Raw genomic sequence first — 18,825 nt, forward strand, 5'->3', positions numbered from 1 at the left:
CAAAGCGAACCTTCCATCACCATTTCCTCTTCCTTCGGTCCTGCCCGCCCCCCGTTCCTCCCGGTCCTCCACTCTCCCTGATCTCCTCCTACTCCTCTCCGCCTTTACTCTAAGCTTCTTTGCTCAACTCACACCACCTTTCCACCCCAGCCCTCCAAATTAACTGTCTCGGGCGCTCCGCCAGGGGCCCGCACAATGACCCAAACCAACTCATCCTCGCCATCGTTGACCTCCTGGTGCTCACGATACGCGGGAATCAACGCCCAGTCGCCCGGCTGCAGCGTGACCTTTGTATCACCGCGGTGTTCCGGCGCTGGCGAAGTCGAACTCACCAGCGACCCGTGGCCCGACACCGCGTACACGATCGTGTCCTGCCCGCCGTGGTGGTGTACCGCCGAGGCCGTGCCGGGCCCGGCGCGTGCGAGAATCCCGCAGAGGGACGGGGAGAGGTTGACGATCGCGGCCTGTGGTGGTGAGTGCAGTTTTAAGAATGTGGGGTGTCAGAGGCGAGGCACGAGGAATGACGGGCGAAGGGGCTCCCTTCTTGAAAATGGAAAATAGAACACCACCACCAATGCGATGGACCAGGAAAACAGGCATTCCTTGAAAATCCCACATAGAAACAATCCGCTGCAGACTGATACTCCATTTTCATCGCTCACCTCAACACGCATAAATCAAAACCAAAATCAGACTTGCAGAACCTAAACGCCTCACTGATTGCCAGTATCAATCTAATCTGACTCACCTGTCTAATCAACCCAGTCGTCTCACCACCGCCGCCCTCCTTGACGTCAGCCGCACGGGTAACACACACGGGTCGTGGATTTTCCGACTCGTTTTGCGCCGTACTGGTAGGAATTGTGCTTGACATATCGTTCTGTCAGGGAGGGAGAATGTGGATAACTTGTCGGAATCTCTGGTGGAATTATCTGAAACTGATCAATGCATCTATCATGTAGCTGACTACTATCCTGAATGTATTAATACGTATTGAGTTGTAGTAAGAGGAGGGGAAGGAAGGCTCGAGTGGGGCTGGAGTGCGTGGAGCTGCCCAACATGGTGCTCGATAGATGGTATCTAGCAAGAATAGACGACACAGGGTATCGGAAGAAGTATTCGCACATGATCAAACCTGCTATTGTAAATTACTCTGAATGCTTCGCCCTGAGACCGATGTCTCACTTGCATCACATATTCATTTGCACACACTCATTGGTCTAGCAGCAGACCGGGGGGCTTAAGTTGGGAGGAATGATTTTTCCGACAAAGTTTTTCCGGTGCAGACCTTGGCATCCACTCTAGAGTGCATCTGGCCACAGGTGGTGACTCAAAAGGAAAGACGATCGGCTGAGCTACCAAATTCTTGACAGTATTCATAACCAAGCTACGTCTGCATGAGCTCAAGATCGATGACCTCTTCTCAAGTCTAAAACTACTCGCTGCAAGTAGAGACCATCAAATTGCCTTGGAGCGTGAAAACCGCTTGAATACCTTTTTCCTAATGGCGCCAGCAACCTCACAAGAAAAGAAGAAGGTGGCGGTGCTTGGGGCTACAGGTAGAATGCTCCAATACAAATGCTCTGACATGACTAAGCATGGATTCAGGATCCGTCGGTCAACGCTTTATTCTGCTTCTTGCTGATCATCCATTGCTACATCTGCAAGCAGTGGGGGCTTCTTCCAGATCGGCAGGCAAACTATACAAAGATGCTGTTCGTTGGAAGCAGGCCAGGCCAATGTCAGAGCAACTGGCGAATCTTGAGGTCAGGGAGTGCAAAGCGAGCAATTTTCCAGATGTTGATCTCGTCTTCTCGGGTCTAGATAGTGATGTGGCGGGGGACGTTGGTAGGATAACGATCCTCTGAGCGGCTCCGGTCCCTGCTAATGAGGCTACAGAAATGGAATTCCTAAAAGCAGAAATTCCCGTTTTCTCAAATGCAAAGAACTACAGGAGAGATCCAGTCGTCCCTTTGGTGGTCCCTACGGTCAATATCTCACATCTAGGTCTGATCCCACACCAACGGAAACACTTCGGTCTCAAAAAAGGATTTCTGGTTTGTAATTCAAATTGCGCTGTCATCGGTATTGTTATTCCCTTTGCAGCGTTGCAAGTCAAGTTTGGACCGGTGGAGGACGTCGAGGTCTTCACGGAGCAAGCAGTGTCGGGTGCTGGATATCCAGGAGTGTCGAGCATGGATATCATGGATAATGTTATTCCATACATCGCTGGTGAAGAGGACAAGCTCGAGACAGAGGCACAAAAGATCCTGGGAGCTATGAACTCGGACGCCACGGCATTCGAAGAACAATCGGGGCTTACAGTTGGCGCTACCTGCACCAGAGTGGGCGTCACTGATGGGCATATGGCCTTCGTCTCTCTCAGATTCAAGCAGAGGCCCCCCCCGAGTGCAGACCAAGTCAAACAAGCAATGCGAGAATATGTCGCTGAGGCGCAGAAGCTGGGGTGCCCTTCCGCTCCGGAGAAGGCCATCGTTGTATTTGACGAGCCAGACAGGCCACAGCCAAGACTAGATCGAGATATTTCGGGCGGCTATGCCGTGAGTGTTGGTCGAGTTCGAGAGGCGGCAAAAGGATCACATTTCGATATCAGATTCGCTGCATTAAGCCACAACACGGTCATTGGGGCGGCTGGATCATCTATACTGAATGCGGAGGCGGCTATCATTCAAGGCCTCCTATGATGATCTGGATCACCCAAACTTGAATAGACATTGGATAGATTAAACAGCACCACAAAAGCATATTTGCCGATTATGATAATTGAAGCAGTCAAACGGGGGTTGGTTTGTGCCAGTAGAGTGGACCCTTGTAGTTCGCTCTCTAACTTGACTGGGCCACAACCGTACGCCAAGCCTGGCTCAGCCAGGCTCTTGGCATAACCGCACCTTTGCACTTTCTCAAAATTATCGTCTCCAACTCGAATTTCGTCCACCAGATCAACTTCTCTCAACCACAATTCAAGATGGGTAGAGGCCCGAAGAAACATCAGAAGCGCCTCAGCGCACCGTCACACTGGCTGTTGGACAAGCTCTCGGGTGCCTATGCCCCAAAGGCATCCCCGGGTCCTCACGTTCGTCTCGATCCCAATGTTGAACGCTCCGTCAATGCTAATGCGACAATAGAAAGGCCGTGACAGCTTGCCTCTGATTGTCTTCATTCGTAACCGCCTCAAGTATGCCCTGAACGGCCGCGAGACCACTGCCATTCTTATGCAGCGCCTCATCAAAGTCGACGGCAAGGTTCGAACTGACCATACCTATCCCGCTGGCTTCATGGATGTCATCTCTATTGAGAAGACTGGCGAGCACTTCCGTCTGATCTACGATACAAAAGGTCGCTTCGCAGTGCACCGCATTGAACAAGCTGAGGCAGAATACAAACTTGGCAAGGTCAAGAGAGTTCAGGTTGGCAAGGGTGGAATCCCATACTTGGTTACGCATGATGCTCGCACGTAAGTCGCCTGCACCTATCAGCCGTTGGATCAAGCTGTGGTTGGAAACATTGTAGAATACTGATGGGATTATAGTATCCGATACCCCGATCCCGCTATCAAAGTCAACGACACCGTTAAAATCGACCTCAGCACCGGAAAAGTCACCGAATTTATCAAGTTCGACACTGGTGTGATCGCCATGGTTACTGGTGGTCGTAACATGGGTCGTGTTGGTGTTGTTACTCACCGCGAGCGCCACGATGGTGGTTTCAATATCATACACATCAAAGATGCAATTGACAACTCATTCGCTACCCGAGAATCCAACGTCTTCGTCATCGGAAAGGAGAAACCATGGATCAGTCTGCCCAAGGGCAAAGGTGTCAAAGTACGTGTCATCCCTCATTTCTCACTCCTATACATACTAACAAACCTTTCAGTTGTCCATTGCCGAAGAGAGAGATCGTCGTCGTGCTGTTGCCCTTGCCGGACAATCGTGAAGCAAATAAATGAACCTGGCATGACAGCAGTTTCATCACTTCCGGGGATGACATATTTGAGCAAGCCTCTAGCTGATAAAAGATTCCATAGTCAAGTAATATGGTGATTCAGACCTCGAGGGCTCTCAAATTGCAGAGGGAGAGAAGACTCAAAACTCCTCCACAACAAGAATTAGTGGAAAGATGAGATACCCAAAAATCCCATGCAAATTCAACCATTTCCTTCCGCCTCCAGCATACACGTTCTCTCGTACTATTTATTCTTCTTCGTCACATTCGCATTAGAGACAACCTTTCCAAAGAGACCTGCAACCGTGGCCAGCCTGTTTACATGGAGAAATGCACTAACGAAAATATTTCCCCAAGCCATATCGTTCCATTGTGTGATATCCCAGAAGATGTTAGTTTCCAGGGTGCGATAACACGCGTATATATGACCCAAGTCTCCCAAAGCGATCGCAAGCAGATACTTTTTGATGATATCGGTGTGGGTGGTATGTGTACAAATGATGGCAACGGCAGCCAGCACGATGAAGACGTTGCCAAGTTGATATGTAAGGGCGAGTCCATGCACAGGGACGAGATGCCCAGCAACGCTCGCGAGCGTAGTATTGGGAACTTGGTCCAGGAAATAACTCTCAGGGTTGAGAAGAGTTACAGAATATCCCCAAATGCTGGTTGAATAGATATGTCAGCCATAATTAAAGATGGACGCGTTTGTACATCATAGAATAGTCTTACAGAGCCACTGGTTCCAAGATGCCGAAGAGAATGAGCGGCCATGTTGGGAGGGCCGTATATGCCATGGTGTTCGCGAACGATGTAGCAATATCTGTTCTTTCCCGTGAACAATATTTAGTGTTTGACTGATTGGCAGATGGCTAATGTCTATCTCAATGAGCGGTCTGAGGATTACGGATGCTCTTATAGATATGCAGTAAGATGTCTCTGTTTTAAGGTCAGCAGCCGAAGCTGATACAATTGAGAGAGGTCTCCCCTCTTCTGGCTCGGAGGAATTAGTATGCATGGTCTGTCTATTCGCCTGTTCATGGCAGGAACGCTTCGGCAAAACAATGCTCCGGTGCCAAGCGATCTGTTTGTTGACATTGCCATTTCCAGATGTGCCCAACGCCAACCCATGTTTGTTCTATGCACTTCTTGCTTACTTGTCGCAGACCTCCTTTCGCATTTTAACGACACAGGGATAGTGGCAGCAGTCTGTAATTCAGTATGGCTGCATCTTCTGCAGATAATGACCTCATAAACTTCGACATCATAGAGATACACAAAGAAAACATCCAATCGCTGCCCGGTGGACGATCAGCACGACAACTAGCATCCATTCTGTCACCTTTGTCTTCCGGAAGCACGGCTGGCAGCTTGAAGTTGAAGAATGCTCCAACTTTGGATGAGACAAAGACTCTGAACGACGCCATTCGACAGGAGTACGAAGTTGAGCTGCAATCAATAGCAGACTCCGATGACCCTCTAGACATCTACGATCGATACGTCAAATGGACACTCAATGCATATCCTTCCGCCCAAGCAACACCGCAGTCGCAATTACTTCCTCTACTCGAGCGTGCGACGAAAGCATTTCTCACCTCCTCACATTACAAGAACGATCCCCGATATCTGAAGCTTTGGTTGCACTACATTCGACTATTCTCCGACACTCCTAGAGAGACTTTTGCATTTCTTGCTCGACATAGCATCGGCGAAGGACTTGGTCTATTCTATGAAGAGTTTGCCTCCTGGCTAGAAGGCGCCGACAGATGGCTTCAAGCGGACGAAGTCTACAAGTTGGGCATTCAACGAGAAGCCAGACCTGCAGAGCGGTTACTGCGAAAGTACAATCAGTTCCAACAGAGATATGAGACGCGTCCTCATTCAGCGGATGAACCAAGCTCTCCAGCGCTTCCAACGGTCCGTCCAGCTCTGGCAGCTAAAATTGATCCATTCGCATCTGCACATCGGGACGAAGAGCCTCACGCACAACGTCAGCAAAGTGGGGCAAGCGGAACTGGTGCATCCTCGCGATCAGGCAAGCCTAAAATGGCAATCTTTTCAGATGCTGATAGTGCGGCATCGGCTGCTGCACCATCAACCTCTAGAACCACCAAAGGCTGGGACTCAATCGGCTCGATGAAGGAGCGGAAGAAAGAAAACACTGTTGAAGCGCGGCCTTGGGCAGGAGAGACACTGAAGGCTGGCAAGAAGGTGGGCGCAGCAGCAAAGATGGATATTTTCAAAGATCCGGTATGATATTCTATATTGCTATGGTCTGCAGCGTTGCTTTCCATTTTGTTTTGGTTTCCATCTGGGATGTGCTCGACTAATGATGCTGGATGTTCCTGTATTTAGTCATCGCGAGGCAAGAATGAATCACATTCGAGAAGAAACCCCTCCCAAGCTGTTCCGAAAGATTCTAGACAGGGTACCGCGACAATTAATCCTCGTACGGGACGTTCAGAACAAGTATTCGTGGATATCGATGCGGTTTATCCGGCCGATAGCAACACCGAGTTCAGTTTCGAAGAGCTCCGCGCCATTTCACGAGGATGGTTTCAGAAATCCTGGAGGGACCGACCACGGCCCTCATCAAAGCACATGGAGCCCTTAAAAGAATCGATGCGGAATCTGACTATTGCAGAGTCACCAGCCCCTAAGTCCACGGAAACGGAAGACATTGAAAATCGGAGCCAATCTCCTCAACAGGAAGATTTGACCAGTCAAGACGCCACGAATATCAGCATCCATGATGTGTCGACCCAATCAATGGTGGGAATGCCGGAACCAACGCAGAATCCTCATCCCAGGTCTCAGACCCCGAAGCAGAAAGAAAAGAAACTGAAGGTCAGAGAGGTAAAACAAGAGACCCAAACAGTCAAGACCCGCCTCGAGTCTCCAACAAAGAGCAAGAAGATGACAAGGAAGAACTCGGCTGCCGCTGAGCCAACCATGACATTCCACTCGAAAGCGGCGACGAACGAGATATACGATATGTTCAACCAACCTCTTCGTATACAAGACGGAGCAAGAGATGATACTCAAAGTGGAGACGATGGTGACTTCACTGAGGGTGACTTGGATGATGGCTATAGTACTGCGGGTGATGGTGAGAGCACCGGTACGGGCAGAGCGTCTATTCATGGAAGTGAATATGGCGACGACACGCTCTCTTCTCTTCAACGCGACAGCCAATCCCACACTCAGCCTGAAAGTGTGTCACCCTGGTCTGACTTCACTGCCAGCAAGCATGTGCCTTCTCTTCCGATAGATGGTTCCGGAAAGAAGGCGTCCAGAAAACATCCACGAAGTAAGACTTCTCGCAAACCGCCGCGTTCCATCAGTGATGACATGGCTGAGAGCATGGATTCTTCAAGTCAAAATCCCACGCAAACATCGGGCTTAGGTGGTTTTGACACTCAGGCTATTGCCGCCATCGCCAACGCAGACTTTGAAGACATGGACACAAAGGCCATTGCTTTGCTTGCAGGAGACGTTTTTGAGGATGAAGTTGAGACCGGCCCCACCGATGAGGTCGCCAACCCACCTGAGACTGCAGGCATCCCCTCGCAGACTGCCTTGGAAACACAGAATCAGGGAGATGACGCTGATACCTCGTCCTCCAAAGACGCTGTCTTCACACCTGTTGACGAAGATTTAGCTGAGCGCTATGAAATCCAGAACCCGCCGCGATTTGTTCCCATCCCACCCGTCGACTATGACCCAATGCCGATGCGTTCATACCGCGATCCGAACCTCGTGGCCCAGAACAAGCTCCCTTTCATGACCCCGATAGTAGAGAGGACAGAAAGCTCATTTGCGCCGTCAACAGTTTTCAATGATCCAGACTATTTCGACTCAAAGACACCAAGCCGTTCAGCCCGCGACCTCTATGACAGCCCGTCCAGGCCTCATGTCGAAAACTTGCTGCTGAGCAGTCCCGCACAACCGCATGGCAGCCCTCGATCTTCAGCTAAGAGACAGATCAGTCTGAACAATGCTGGTGCCGATGAGGAGTTCAATGGTTCCCCGAGGAAGAAAGGGCCCCTATTGCGGGCGGCAACTGACGCCGATTCTGACCTTGATCTTCAATCATCTAGACTCAGTCCAGTGAAGGTAGCGGCCGGCCTCAAGAGCCCAATATTGCCAACTGAAACAAAGAAACGTGGTGCTCTCCAACAAACCAAAATCCACAAAGGGCCAGTGGTGTTGGACTTGCAGTGTAATCCTTGCGATGATGCAGTCCGGCAGCAGATCCTGTCCACAATTTACCCGCCGCTGTCCTCCTATACTGGCTACAATGACTACTCGGAGCAGATGAACAGTCAATACCAGGCGCTGAAGACTTATGCGGAGAAGACAGCCAAGCATAAGACCAAAGGAAGTCCAAGAAAGAATCAGGGTGACAAGACACCTAACAAAGTAGGAGCACCAGTTCTTAGACTTCAGGGTACAGCCCAGGTGTATGCCGTGAGGCGACAGCTGGGAGAGGGTGCCTTTGCTCCAGTTTATCTTGTCGAAAGCTGCAACTCAGGCGAGACAGCTGGTGCTGATGATGACAAGGAGAATGTCACCCCGGGCCCTTCTCAACCATCTGGCCGCGGTGACCTGGAGGCAGTCAAGACTGAAGCACCTCCCGGAACGCTTGTGTGGGAGTTTCACATCTTGCGTCTTCTGCGGCAACGGCTTGGCCCAGCCTCGCGAACCATGCAGTCCATCATCCTGGCCCACGAATGCCATCTGTATCGCGATGAAGCCTACCTTGTTCTGTCTTACAGTCCTCAAGGCACACTGCTTGACTTGGTCAACCTGGCTAGGAATGAGAATATCAAAGCGGGAAAGATTGCTGAAGGACTTGATGAAGTCCTTGCCATGTTCTTCAGTATTGAGCTGCTCAGGACATTAGAGGATTTGCATCGTGTTGGGATTCTACACGGTGACCTAAAGGGTGACAACTGTCTTGTCAGATTCGAGCCAAATGTCGAGATTGAGGGAGTGTTCGATGCTGAAGGCAAAGACGGCTGGAGCGCCAAAGGACTGACGTTGATTGACTTTGGCCGAGGTATTGATGTTCGAATGTTCAAGCCTCAAGCTCAATTCATCGCCGATTGGGCGTCAACTCCTCAAGACTGTGCCGAGATTCGAGAATGTCGACCTTGGAAATACCAGATCGACTATCATGGTGCGGCAGGTGTCATCCACAGCTTGCTATTCGGAAAATACATTGAAACCGTCCCGGCTGCTGGCGGTGGACTGGGGCAAAAGAAGGAATGGAAGCTCAAGGACAATGTCAAACGATACTGGGAGAAGGACCTGTGGACCGAGCTGTTTACGATGTTGCTGAATCCGGGCATTGCCTCTGGAGAGGAAATGCCAATCCAGAACAGCTTGAAGAGTATCCGGACGAAGCTGGAGAAGTGGCTTCATGAAGAGGGGGAGCGTGGTGGAAGAGATCTGAGAGGAAGTCTACGGAAGATGGAGCGACTGGTTCTTGTCAAATAATACCGTGGCTCTGGATGATTGTGATTTATGTTTGCTAGCAGGGCGCTGGGTGGCGTTGGACATCCTTGATAATCTTCTCGGTCTTGACGTGCCCACTACCAGGAGAAAAGCAGTACCAGGCTGGTGTTGTTGGATAGATATTGAATCTTGGACAGAGACACAGATCGAACAAATCATGAATGGGATGGAATGGTATCCTCCTCAACGAGACTAAGTCAGCCACTTTGACGTTGTGTACGTACTTGCAGCGGCAATATCCATCTTGGTGCATCGATTCTGCGGCCAAGTGCGGCTTAACCACCACGACCACAGATACAGCTCTGGCTATGTCAGCTTCCAACCGTTACCGATCCGATGGCGTAATAGTCAATAGTTTCCCCAAACTCTACCATCGCATCCTTATTTTATTATTTCCAGTTACCATTACTCAACCGTCCAACGTCTCCTACCACCCATTCTGTCGCAGACTCTCTGAAGATGTGTGCTGCATCTATCGTCAATTGTTGTCGCTGGTGACATTCACACTGTATTTCTCCATTCGATCTGTTCTCTTCAAATCTGGACCAAGTCTGCCCGCCTCTCTCCCGGACTTTTGCCTGTGTGGTTCATTTACCGATAACCGACCGAGGAAGAGGAAGTCGGAGGAAGAGGAAGTCGGTGGCAGACGAGGAGTGGGTTGCCCTGCCACTGTCTCTACAACCACACTCTTCACACACACCCGGTTTCACACCACTCTTGCAGACGACAACGAATCTGTCCTCTTACGACTCTGCCGCTGACGAGCCATTTATTTCCTGGGTAGACATCGCCAATAGTCCATCGCCACCGAGGTAGTGGTTCAAAAGCAAGTGGTCTCAGTACCCACTTCCTTATCGACAGCTATCTTTCTCCGCCGTCATCGTCATCCTAATTCACACGGCCCACCCTCTCCACAACTACACGTGTACGTAGTCAGCACCGTACCAGACCTTTCAGTCGTCGCCGATTACAAAGTTTAGCGAGGACATTTTAACGCATGCACATAATATAATACCGCTTGTACATACCCAAATACATCTAACGATCGAGCCAAACAAGATATGGGCGACGCTGGACCACCAACCCCTCCACCGGTCTTGGCACCAGATGCTGGAGGGTTGGGTGATATCGATGAGACGCATAGTTCGTCCTTGCGGGAAATCAAGGTGCTTGTTACGGGATTCGGGGTAGGTCCATTCTGTTCTCTGAAGAATTTGGTTATTTCTGCGTGTTGTGCTGCTTCGTTATCTTTGTTATTTCAATCAGTGGAAATGTCAGTTGGAGGTGGGATTGTATGTGCACCCGCTGGCTGCGCAGAGGAGGAGCAAGCCAGGCTCTTGTTATTCACCTAGAGCCTCCCGATGTTGGACGAGGCCACGCGCTGCCAGCTGCTGTGTCACAGGCGATTTGCTCTTCGCTCAGATCGAAACAATCATCGGGCCACTCGGGGGTGACAATCTCATGTTCCCGGGGCACTCGTGTCTCTCATTCTGAAGATGCAGCATCACTCCGGAGTGGAGAAGAAATATTGTGCGACACTATACTGACCTGACATTCTCAACCTTCTAGCCCTTCAAATCGTTTCTAATCAACCCCTCCTGGCTCATAACGTCGGCGCTCCCGGAAGAGATCTACCCACACAGTTCCTCCTCGACCGACCCGTTGATCACTTCCTACAAGATCCAAATAGTTATCAACCCGTCGCCCGTTCGAGTCGCATACAACACCGTCAGCTCCACATTCCCGGACCTTCTCGCCCAACATGACCCAGACTTCGTCCTGCACATCGGCATGGCAGGAGGCCGCGATTGCTACTCACTAGAAACCCGTGCACATCGCGACGGATACCGGATCAAAGATGTCGATGACAGCGACGGCTTCTCATGCGGTGAGCTCGTCTGGAAGCGCGAGGGCGTCCCGGACTGCCTACTTGTGCATTGGGATGAGGACGATGTGCTGCGCCGGTGGGAGCAGGGGGTCGAACGAGGCCTGGTGGAGCGCGGCTTTCTAACCAGTGGCCCCGTGCCAGCAGGTGCAGTTGCATCTTCAAAGGGACCCACAGGCCCGATCAAATCAATCTGGGGAACAGTCAATACGCAGCATGCGCCGTCCCGTGCTGAGGAGAACAAGAAGAAAGGCGTTGTCAAGCTCTCCCGCGATGCTGGCCGCTTTCTCTGCGAGTTCGCCCTGTTTGAGAGCCTGAGTTGCAGGTGGGCGGATGCGATGCGCTATCAACGCCCTGTTACCACCGACGCAGCCCCGCCACAGTCGCCCACTTCGAGTGCACCGCCCACAGAATCCGGTGGAACTGCTCCATCTTCCGTCGCGAGCGAGGAAGAAGCACAAGACTCGAGCGAGCGCACAACGCCCCACCATCATCACCGCCGCCGCCGCCGTGACTTGGCACTCGACCGGCTCGGAAAAGTCGCATTCCTACACGTACCCGGCTGGACGGGCGTGGAGGACGTCAAACGCGGAGCCATGATCGCAGAGGAAGCGATCCTCGCGCTCGTCGCCAGCTGGGAAGACGGGTACCGACGGGATCGTAAAGCGAAGCTCGCAGTGCAGCTTTCCGCGCCGCTGAGGGATGATGCGAGGAAGTTCACGAGTCAGAATTCCGAGATTGACACTGGGACTGAGACCGCGACCGCGACCGCGACCCCTGCCGCGATCGAAGCGGAGGTTGATGCCGCGCCGACCGTGGCGGTCGTCAGGGGTGAGGTCACCCTCATGAATGGTGTCGGTGTTGGGATCGAGGACCTAGGAAGGGTCAAGTGGCGGAGTTGATTGGGATTGTATTGTGATGAGTCTGTTGATGGAGCAGTGGTGGCGGTGATGAACGCGGGAGACTGTGGATGGGAAAGGATATGGTCTGGAAATGAAATGACATGGCTGACATTAGATGTTACATACGAGTGGCCGGCCTGAATGGTTGGATGGATGGATTGCTCTAGTGAAGATGCAGGATGCAGGATGCACTTGTATTTACATTTGCATGATCATTGATGGTCAGGTTACGTAAATTGCGTGGCTACGATTAGCATGGGCGTGTTCGAACCCATCAGCTATATAGAAACAGGCTAGGTCCCACAGTCCAATTTCAGAAACAAAGTACTACACACGCGAGCCTTGTTTACGGGTTGAGACTCCTGCCTCCCTACCCGGCGGATGATGCGTGCGCATTTTCTCCCGATATTATCACCTGTTAAAGATAGGGACGGCACACACACTGACACACAGGCGCGAACGGCTAGTATGGGCGCTGTGGTCCAGAATATCTCTAGTGAGATGGTCAAACGACCTCCCATCTCTCGCCTCTGATCCCCAGCTCCTCTCGATTTGCGGTGTGAGAGGATCAACAAACTTAACGGCCAAAGGGGAGTAGAATGCATCGCCCACCGTCCGCGGAGGAGGTATCTGAGCTGAGTATATAGGTACCTAGGTCCCGCACGTGTCCATAACCATGGGTTCAATGATGCGCTGCTCAAGCTCGCTAGACTGTGCTCGCGCGTGGAAGGTCTATCTCTACCAGTAGCGTAGGTAACCACCCGTAGCAGCTAGCCTAGTGTTCATGGGCCTGAGTTCATTGTCTTTACATTCCAGATTTCGAATGCTGAGGTCAAGCATCATCTGAGATGCCAATCTGACCCCACGAGCTTTCGAGCGAAGATCCCTGGAAGACAATCGTCTTTGCACATGTCTTTGGGTGGCGGGAGCAAATTCACGGAGCGAAGCCTTGGCTGGTTCACGATGTATGCCATGGGTTGAGCTCCATTGTTTTGGGAGGCGTACCCGGAATGTGACCTGGCTCTCCAGGTGTAAATAGACGGGTGCTCGGGACTAGGTAGGTTGGTATGAGCGAGTATTGGCAGAGTATGGGTTTCAGATAGTTATTAATTCCCAGAACTTGGCTTGACATGTGAGGGTCCTGTGTTTCTCCGCTGCATGTAATCCATAGGTTTCCAATATCGACGCTTGGACTATACTCCGATCTGGGCTAATCGATACACAAGCTTGGATATGGAGATGGGGTGTTCAGATAAGCGAAATCGGTCAAATCGCATTGACCCCCTTCCCCAGCCAGTGCTAGGGCCATGTCCATGGCCCGGATTCAAGGTCCACAAAACCGGCTCGGGAAAGCAAGACTCGATGTAAGGATACTCAGACACAGGGAACAATTGAATTGTTCGTTTGATTTGCAAGTAAGGAGGATGAAGGTGAGGTGGAGTCTCCTTACATAGAACGTGGCAGTGCTTGTTGTTTGACTGTTTGTTTGTTTTGATACTTCCACGACAACAACCGCACTGGGGTGTTTCATGTATCGGGGGACAATTTCAAATGCGTGTATTCGGAGTAATGTGGGCAATATTTGGAGACAGTGGATGTGTTCATAAAAGATGGTTTGTGTGGAGTGACTGAGAGGTTTAACGGAAGATGGATGTTGAGGATGTTGAAACAAGTGATCCCAGCTGGACTGTCGATTGAGTGTGGCTTTTTACCCTTGTGGCTTTCTGGAGAGGGCAGGTGCACGGAGCCTTCCACTGGTGGGAGTGAACGCGACTCGGGGAAAAGACGCTAGCTGGGGTTCACCCAATCGGAAATCAGGCGCCTTCAGAGCGCGTGGTCTTCGCGTTTGAAGCTTGACGCGCTGTCGAGAGGACACACGATCGATGCACGCTTCTGACCTTGGGATTTGGTGCATTCGTACGGATTCAAGGTTAAGACATTTCAAGAAGGGTTCAGTAGAGGATTTCCCGGTGGGCCATGACGCTCAGGTCAGAACATGTGTCCTTCTGACAGCTGCAGAACAAAGAACGCGCCAGTCTGTGCTTGCTTTGTCGTGTCATCGTTTGCATGGAGCCGGAGCTGGAGTGCATACATAGTCTGTCGATGGGCATCTCCATTGTGAGCCTGCACTAGAATTTACCGAGGGTATTATGGGAGAGCATTGGCCGCGAGAGGACTGTGCTTTCACAGTGTTGATGAGGACTCGAGGAGGAGCAGCAGCGGCTTGAAGATGAGTATGCAGGAGCAAATACCTAGGCCGTTGCTAGTATCGATTGAGAAGGAAGTGCATTGCCGATGAGGTGGGATAGCTACTATCTATCAGCTTCTCCCCACTTGATTGCAGTATGCAGGTGAGACAAGGAAGTCAGTTACTCCGTATGTGCAGTGTGGTTCAGGATCCCTGGTGTTAGTCTCGTCTTTCAACGGTTGAGTGGGTTTGGCGTATGATGGAGGACTCTTGGATCATCGATAGCCCAAGCTCCCCCTCCTCGTGCAATACTAATGCCGTGCGGCGGTGACACCACTGGCGATGAGTATGAACACTCACAGTCCTGCTAATGTCCTCCGTGCATGTCATTAATATAAGTCGATGATGCGAGGAGCCGATCAATCTCTCCCTCTTCTTTCACTCTGCCTCGAATTCTTTTCCAATCGATGCTCCCATCTGTTTGTTGTATCGACACTTCTCGCACGGCGCGTGTAGATGTCACTGTTTGTTGTGACTCCGCCTGTCACCCAAGCCCCAGCGGATCTTCCGACACACCGCTGTACCTTAGGCGCCTCGCGACTCGGGTTGTAGGCACGTCACCCCTAACCTGAGCTCCACCTGCGGGCGTTAGGGGCCCGAGCAAGCCCAGCTGTTTTGTCCGAAGGGACCCATGCCCAAAGTCCAACGCCCAACGCCTAATGCTTGCTGCCCGCTATAGTTTACCAACCCACGGAGCGCGAAAGAAGGACTACGGAGTGCCTGGCTGCCCCAGTGGTTAGTGGTAAGTGGGGAGTCGCTGGGTGGGCTTGCACAATAGGCGAGCAGATCTCTTGTTCTGGCCGCCCCCTCTCCTCGGGTCTTTGGATGCTTGGGTGCTTGGGTGCTTCTGTCTCTGGGCACTCTGGCGTGGCAGTCGGCTTCAACTTCACTCGCACCTCACGCTGACTTCACTTCCACCTTTTCGCCTCCCGCTCGCGCCCTCCACCCACTTTTTCACCACCACGCACCAAACCAAGCCAACATTCCAATCCTCTTCCGCCCAAGAAAAGGTCTCTTCTCTCATTCCTTTGTCTCGCCTTATGTTAACTCCAAACCACCTTCTGTAAACAACCATCTATCTATCCTCCTCTCCCACCATCTCTTTTACACCCAATCTTCATGGTTCGCCCATCCTCCCCACGGGCATTTCGCTAAATCGTACCCTGGTCCCCCAATTTATCCCCCTGCAGTCGCCTGCAATCGCCTCTTCGCTCCCAGCCACCAGCATTTTCCCGACGACTTTCCTCCCTGCGACTTGCCGCAGTCTATTCTTTCGCGCACCGCACCGGACACGTTCACCATTGTCGCAACTGAGCATTCCATTTTGCTCGACTTCCACCTTGTATGAGACGCGCCTCTATCTGGCCGTGTGTTGGCTCTCGCAGACCTGCTACATTTTGCTGTTTCGATCTTACGACCTTGCAGTCGGCACCCAAGTCACATCGATTCCCACCCGGTCGACCGCATACCCGAGTCCACACGCGTACACAGCATGAACCCTTGAAGCGCTCCAATCTTCAACTGGCCTGCATCCTTTGGGTCTCTGCGCCTATATCGATCGTCGCGTCATTGTCTCAAATCATCCAACCCGGTACCTTCGCTCTCTGGCACCGCCATGGCAGCCCACGAACTCTCTCCAACCCTCCTGGCATCTTCTGCCCAGCGAAAACCTCAGATGTCTATCACCCTTCCTCGGAACTTTGCTCCTTTTCGACTTGATGGCGGCGATGACCCCAAGACACCAGATCAGACCTTCGCTGAGCTTAAGCTGCCTCCTCCGCCCCAGCACTCGACCTGTCGCGTCCGTCGTTCACGAGTCAACATGGACAACTTCCAAGCGCGTAATAATGCACTCCCTTCGACCTTATTTGCCTCTGAGATCCCAGTGCCTTCCAGTCCTCAATCAGCCCGCACAGAATTTGGTTTGGAGCCCGACATGGCCCTTCCGTCCGTGGAGATTCCGCTTGATCAATCTCGGCCGACCTTCGTACATTCTCTTACAGAACCCTCACCGAGCGAGAGACTGAAGTTGTCCTCATCCAGAGACCAACCGCTCCCACGGACCCCGTTGGCCCAGACAAAAGGCGTACCTGCCGATTACAAAACGAACGCCTGGGACATGCATCGATCATCTTCAGAGTGCTCCATTCACTCTGAGTCGTCCTATTCTTCAGCTGAAGCTTTCACAACTCGACCTACATCGTTTGACGGTAGTGCAACAAGTCCTGATCTAGACTCCCATGATCCTTTCTCTCCAGGCAAGGTCAACATCATCCCAGACACTCCATCACGGAGGAGTAAGAAGCTGCGAGTCCACGCCTTTATTTCAAAGGCCAATGTTCAATGGAGCATTGAGATGGACAATCATTTGTTCAACGTCTACCAAATGTACCTGGCAGATCCGACAGTCACACCCTTTAAGACTGTTCCAGGAAGCATTCCACCCACGGGAGTTTGTCATCGTGTCGCTCGACGAGCCAAGGAAACCTGGCCAAGAGCCAGTAGATTCTCCAAACCGATCGTCAAGCGATACAGGATGCGGAACGTGATGGAATATCGGAATTTGGCCAGAGACAGAACACCTGAACCAAATGACTTTCTCAAGACCGACAATGCGGATGTGAGAGGAGCTTGGCCTTCTGAGTCGGCTACCCGAAAGCGACTGAAGCAATTGTGCAAAGAAAAATTCACCATTACGGCACACTACCAACGACTACGCGAATCCAGAAGTCCTTCTCCATTCCATGACCAGTTCTTGAAACGTCCATCCTCTCGTCTGAGTCGCGCCGGGTCTCGCCCGGCCGATTCAGAAGCATCCACCGCCTACACAACTAGAGAGCTTGGTATTTCACTAGTTGCGAGTGGCGCCACGGCTCCACTTGCACAATTAGTCACTGGCGACTCCCCACCGATCCAGCAAATGTCTGATAACTGGTTTAATACGCCCATTATCAAGGATTGCGATGCCATGTCCATTTCCACACCCGCAGGACTCGGCATTTGTACAGATACTGACAAACTCCATGTTGCCAGCAGTATACCACGACTTGCTTCTCCATTCACCTACAGTACCTGGAATGGCTCAAGCACATCTGGCCAATACGACAGCAGACGCAGCAGCCACAATCAGTTTGACACTATCCACGCTACTGGGACAAGATTGCTCTCTCCATTTAAGCCGGAGCCAGATGTCTCACTCAATGTTAACAAGCGACGTGCACAGAATAACTTGGAAGATGAGCTGAGTCCAAGTGGAAGCAACATCGACAAACCAATTTCGACCTTGAGCTTGGAGATTCCTACACAGGCTACGTTTGAGCCCGCTCCGGAGCTTCGACCTGAGTTGGTCTTCACTGGCATTGGTGATTTGAATCAACGGCGGATACGCCTGAGGAACCGAGGCGCGACTTTGGGTGCGGTCAACAATCGGGAGCACATTGAAAGACTTTTCACTCCCCCAACCATCCACGCACCCACTTTGGATGGCATTCCCCCAGTTGCAGCTTTACCACCTTCTCTCGCTGCTTTGGCCGCCAGTACCTCAGTATCAACATCCTCTGCTCTTGCTCCACCGGAAATTGATCCTGCCCAGAAGCGTCTCGGAAGCCCCTTCGAACTGGATCCGAACAAACGAAGCTACCGAGCCAAAAACCCACGACATGTGCCAAGCTTGAGTGATCCATTTATCAACACAAGTGCATTTGCCACTACACCCAGTCACGGCCACGGTCACAATAGCAGTATTAGCATTGGAGAAAGACTGGCCATGTTTCATACTTTTCATCCAGGTCGCTATCCACGTCCACCACTGCCCACGCCGCAAATGAGAGATGACCCATTCACCTAAACCTTTCTAAATGTATACCTTTGATGTGCAGTGCCAATGGATCGGAAAGACCTTGGAATATTGTTTTGAAGACATTATTTTTGAATTCGAACGTGTTAGTTCAACTAATCATTTGGTTGAATCATGGTCACGGTACAGTATTAGGTTGCACTTTTCGACCTATCTTCCAACCACGGGATGGACGGAGTTGAGGCAATTGATATCTTGAGAAGGAGGAAGCGACTATTCTCGACTGCACGAATCATCATTTTTGCATAGCCATGATGCGGATGTTGGTATGATCTCCAACGCAAAAACAATTGGATACTTCAAAGGCAAGACGAACAGACTTGAATAAACACAAGAAAACAGCAGATGGGAGAGTTGGGAAGATTGGGGCGCCCATCACTACTATTCTGATGAGGACTCAGATTCTACGGCATGTGACGGCGGGGCGCCAGCGGCGTTTTTCGAACTA

General features: G+C 51.4%; 7 protein-coding genes across 7 annotated transcripts; 5 read left to right on the plus strand and 2 right to left on the minus strand.

The window, feature by feature from the left end:
* Nucleotides 1–137: 137 nt before the first annotated feature.
* A1O9_06364 (uncharacterized protein) lies at nucleotides 138–467 on the minus strand (the record flags this gene model as incomplete). The annotated part of the gene is made up of 1 exon (XM_013405574.1): nucleotides 138–467. A coding segment is annotated over one exon (330 nt), but the record flags the coding sequence as incomplete, so codon positions are not given.
* A 1,131-nt stretch (nucleotides 468–1,598) lies between these two features.
* On the plus strand, nucleotides 1,599–2,705 carry A1O9_06365 (aspartate-semialdehyde dehydrogenase; the record flags this gene model as incomplete). The annotated part of the gene is made up of 2 exons (XM_013405575.1): nucleotides 1,599–1,848; nucleotides 1,900–2,705. The coding sequence occupies 2 exons, from the start codon at nucleotides 1,599–1,601 to the stop codon at nucleotides 2,703–2,705; spliced, it is 1,056 nt and encodes a 351-aa protein (XP_013261029.1).
* Nucleotides 2,706–2,986: 281 nt separating this feature from the next.
* Nucleotides 2,987–3,957, plus strand: A1O9_06366 (40S ribosomal protein S4; the record flags this gene model as incomplete). Its single annotated transcript, XM_013405576.1, has 4 exons — nucleotides 2,987–3,094; nucleotides 3,147–3,475; nucleotides 3,551–3,845; nucleotides 3,898–3,957. 4 exons carry the CDS (start codon nucleotides 2,987–2,989, stop codon nucleotides 3,955–3,957), a joined length of 792 nt encoding a protein of 263 aa, XP_013261030.1.
* A 253-nt stretch (nucleotides 3,958–4,210) lies between these two features.
* A1O9_06367 (uncharacterized protein) lies at nucleotides 4,211–4,763 on the minus strand (the record flags this gene model as incomplete). The annotated part of the gene is made up of 2 exons (XM_013405577.1): nucleotides 4,211–4,631; nucleotides 4,699–4,763. 2 exons carry the CDS (start codon nucleotides 4,761–4,763, stop codon nucleotides 4,211–4,213), a joined length of 486 nt encoding a protein of 161 aa, XP_013261031.1.
* Nucleotides 4,764–5,187: 424 nt separating this feature from the next.
* A1O9_06368 (BUB protein kinase) lies at nucleotides 5,188–9,468 on the plus strand (the record flags this gene model as incomplete). The annotated part of the gene is made up of 2 exons (XM_013405578.1): nucleotides 5,188–6,216; nucleotides 6,337–9,468. The coding sequence occupies 2 exons, from the start codon at nucleotides 5,188–5,190 to the stop codon at nucleotides 9,466–9,468; spliced, it is 4,161 nt and encodes a 1,386-aa protein (XP_013261032.1).
* Nucleotides 9,469–10,982: 1,514 nt separating this feature from the next.
* A1O9_06369 (uncharacterized protein) lies at nucleotides 10,983–12,273 on the plus strand (the record flags this gene model as incomplete). Its single annotated transcript, XM_013405579.1, has 2 exons — nucleotides 10,983–11,016; nucleotides 11,177–12,273. The coding sequence occupies 2 exons, from the start codon at nucleotides 10,983–10,985 to the stop codon at nucleotides 12,271–12,273; spliced, it is 1,131 nt and encodes a 376-aa protein (XP_013261033.1).
* A 3,863-nt stretch (nucleotides 12,274–16,136) lies between these two features.
* Nucleotides 16,137–18,368, plus strand: A1O9_06370 (uncharacterized protein; the record flags this gene model as incomplete). Its single annotated transcript, XM_013405580.1, has 1 exon — nucleotides 16,137–18,368. One exon carries the CDS (start codon nucleotides 16,137–16,139, stop codon nucleotides 18,366–18,368), a length of 2,232 nt encoding a protein of 743 aa, XP_013261034.1.
* Nucleotides 18,369–18,825: the final 457 nt, after the last annotated feature.

The sequence above is a fragment of the Exophiala aquamarina genome (genome assembly GCF_000709125.1).
Source record: "Exophiala aquamarina CBS 119918 chromosome Unknown aczIA-supercont1.4, whole genome shotgun sequence".
NCBI lineage: Eukaryota > Fungi > Ascomycota > Eurotiomycetes > Chaetothyriales > Herpotrichiellaceae > Exophiala > Exophiala aquamarina.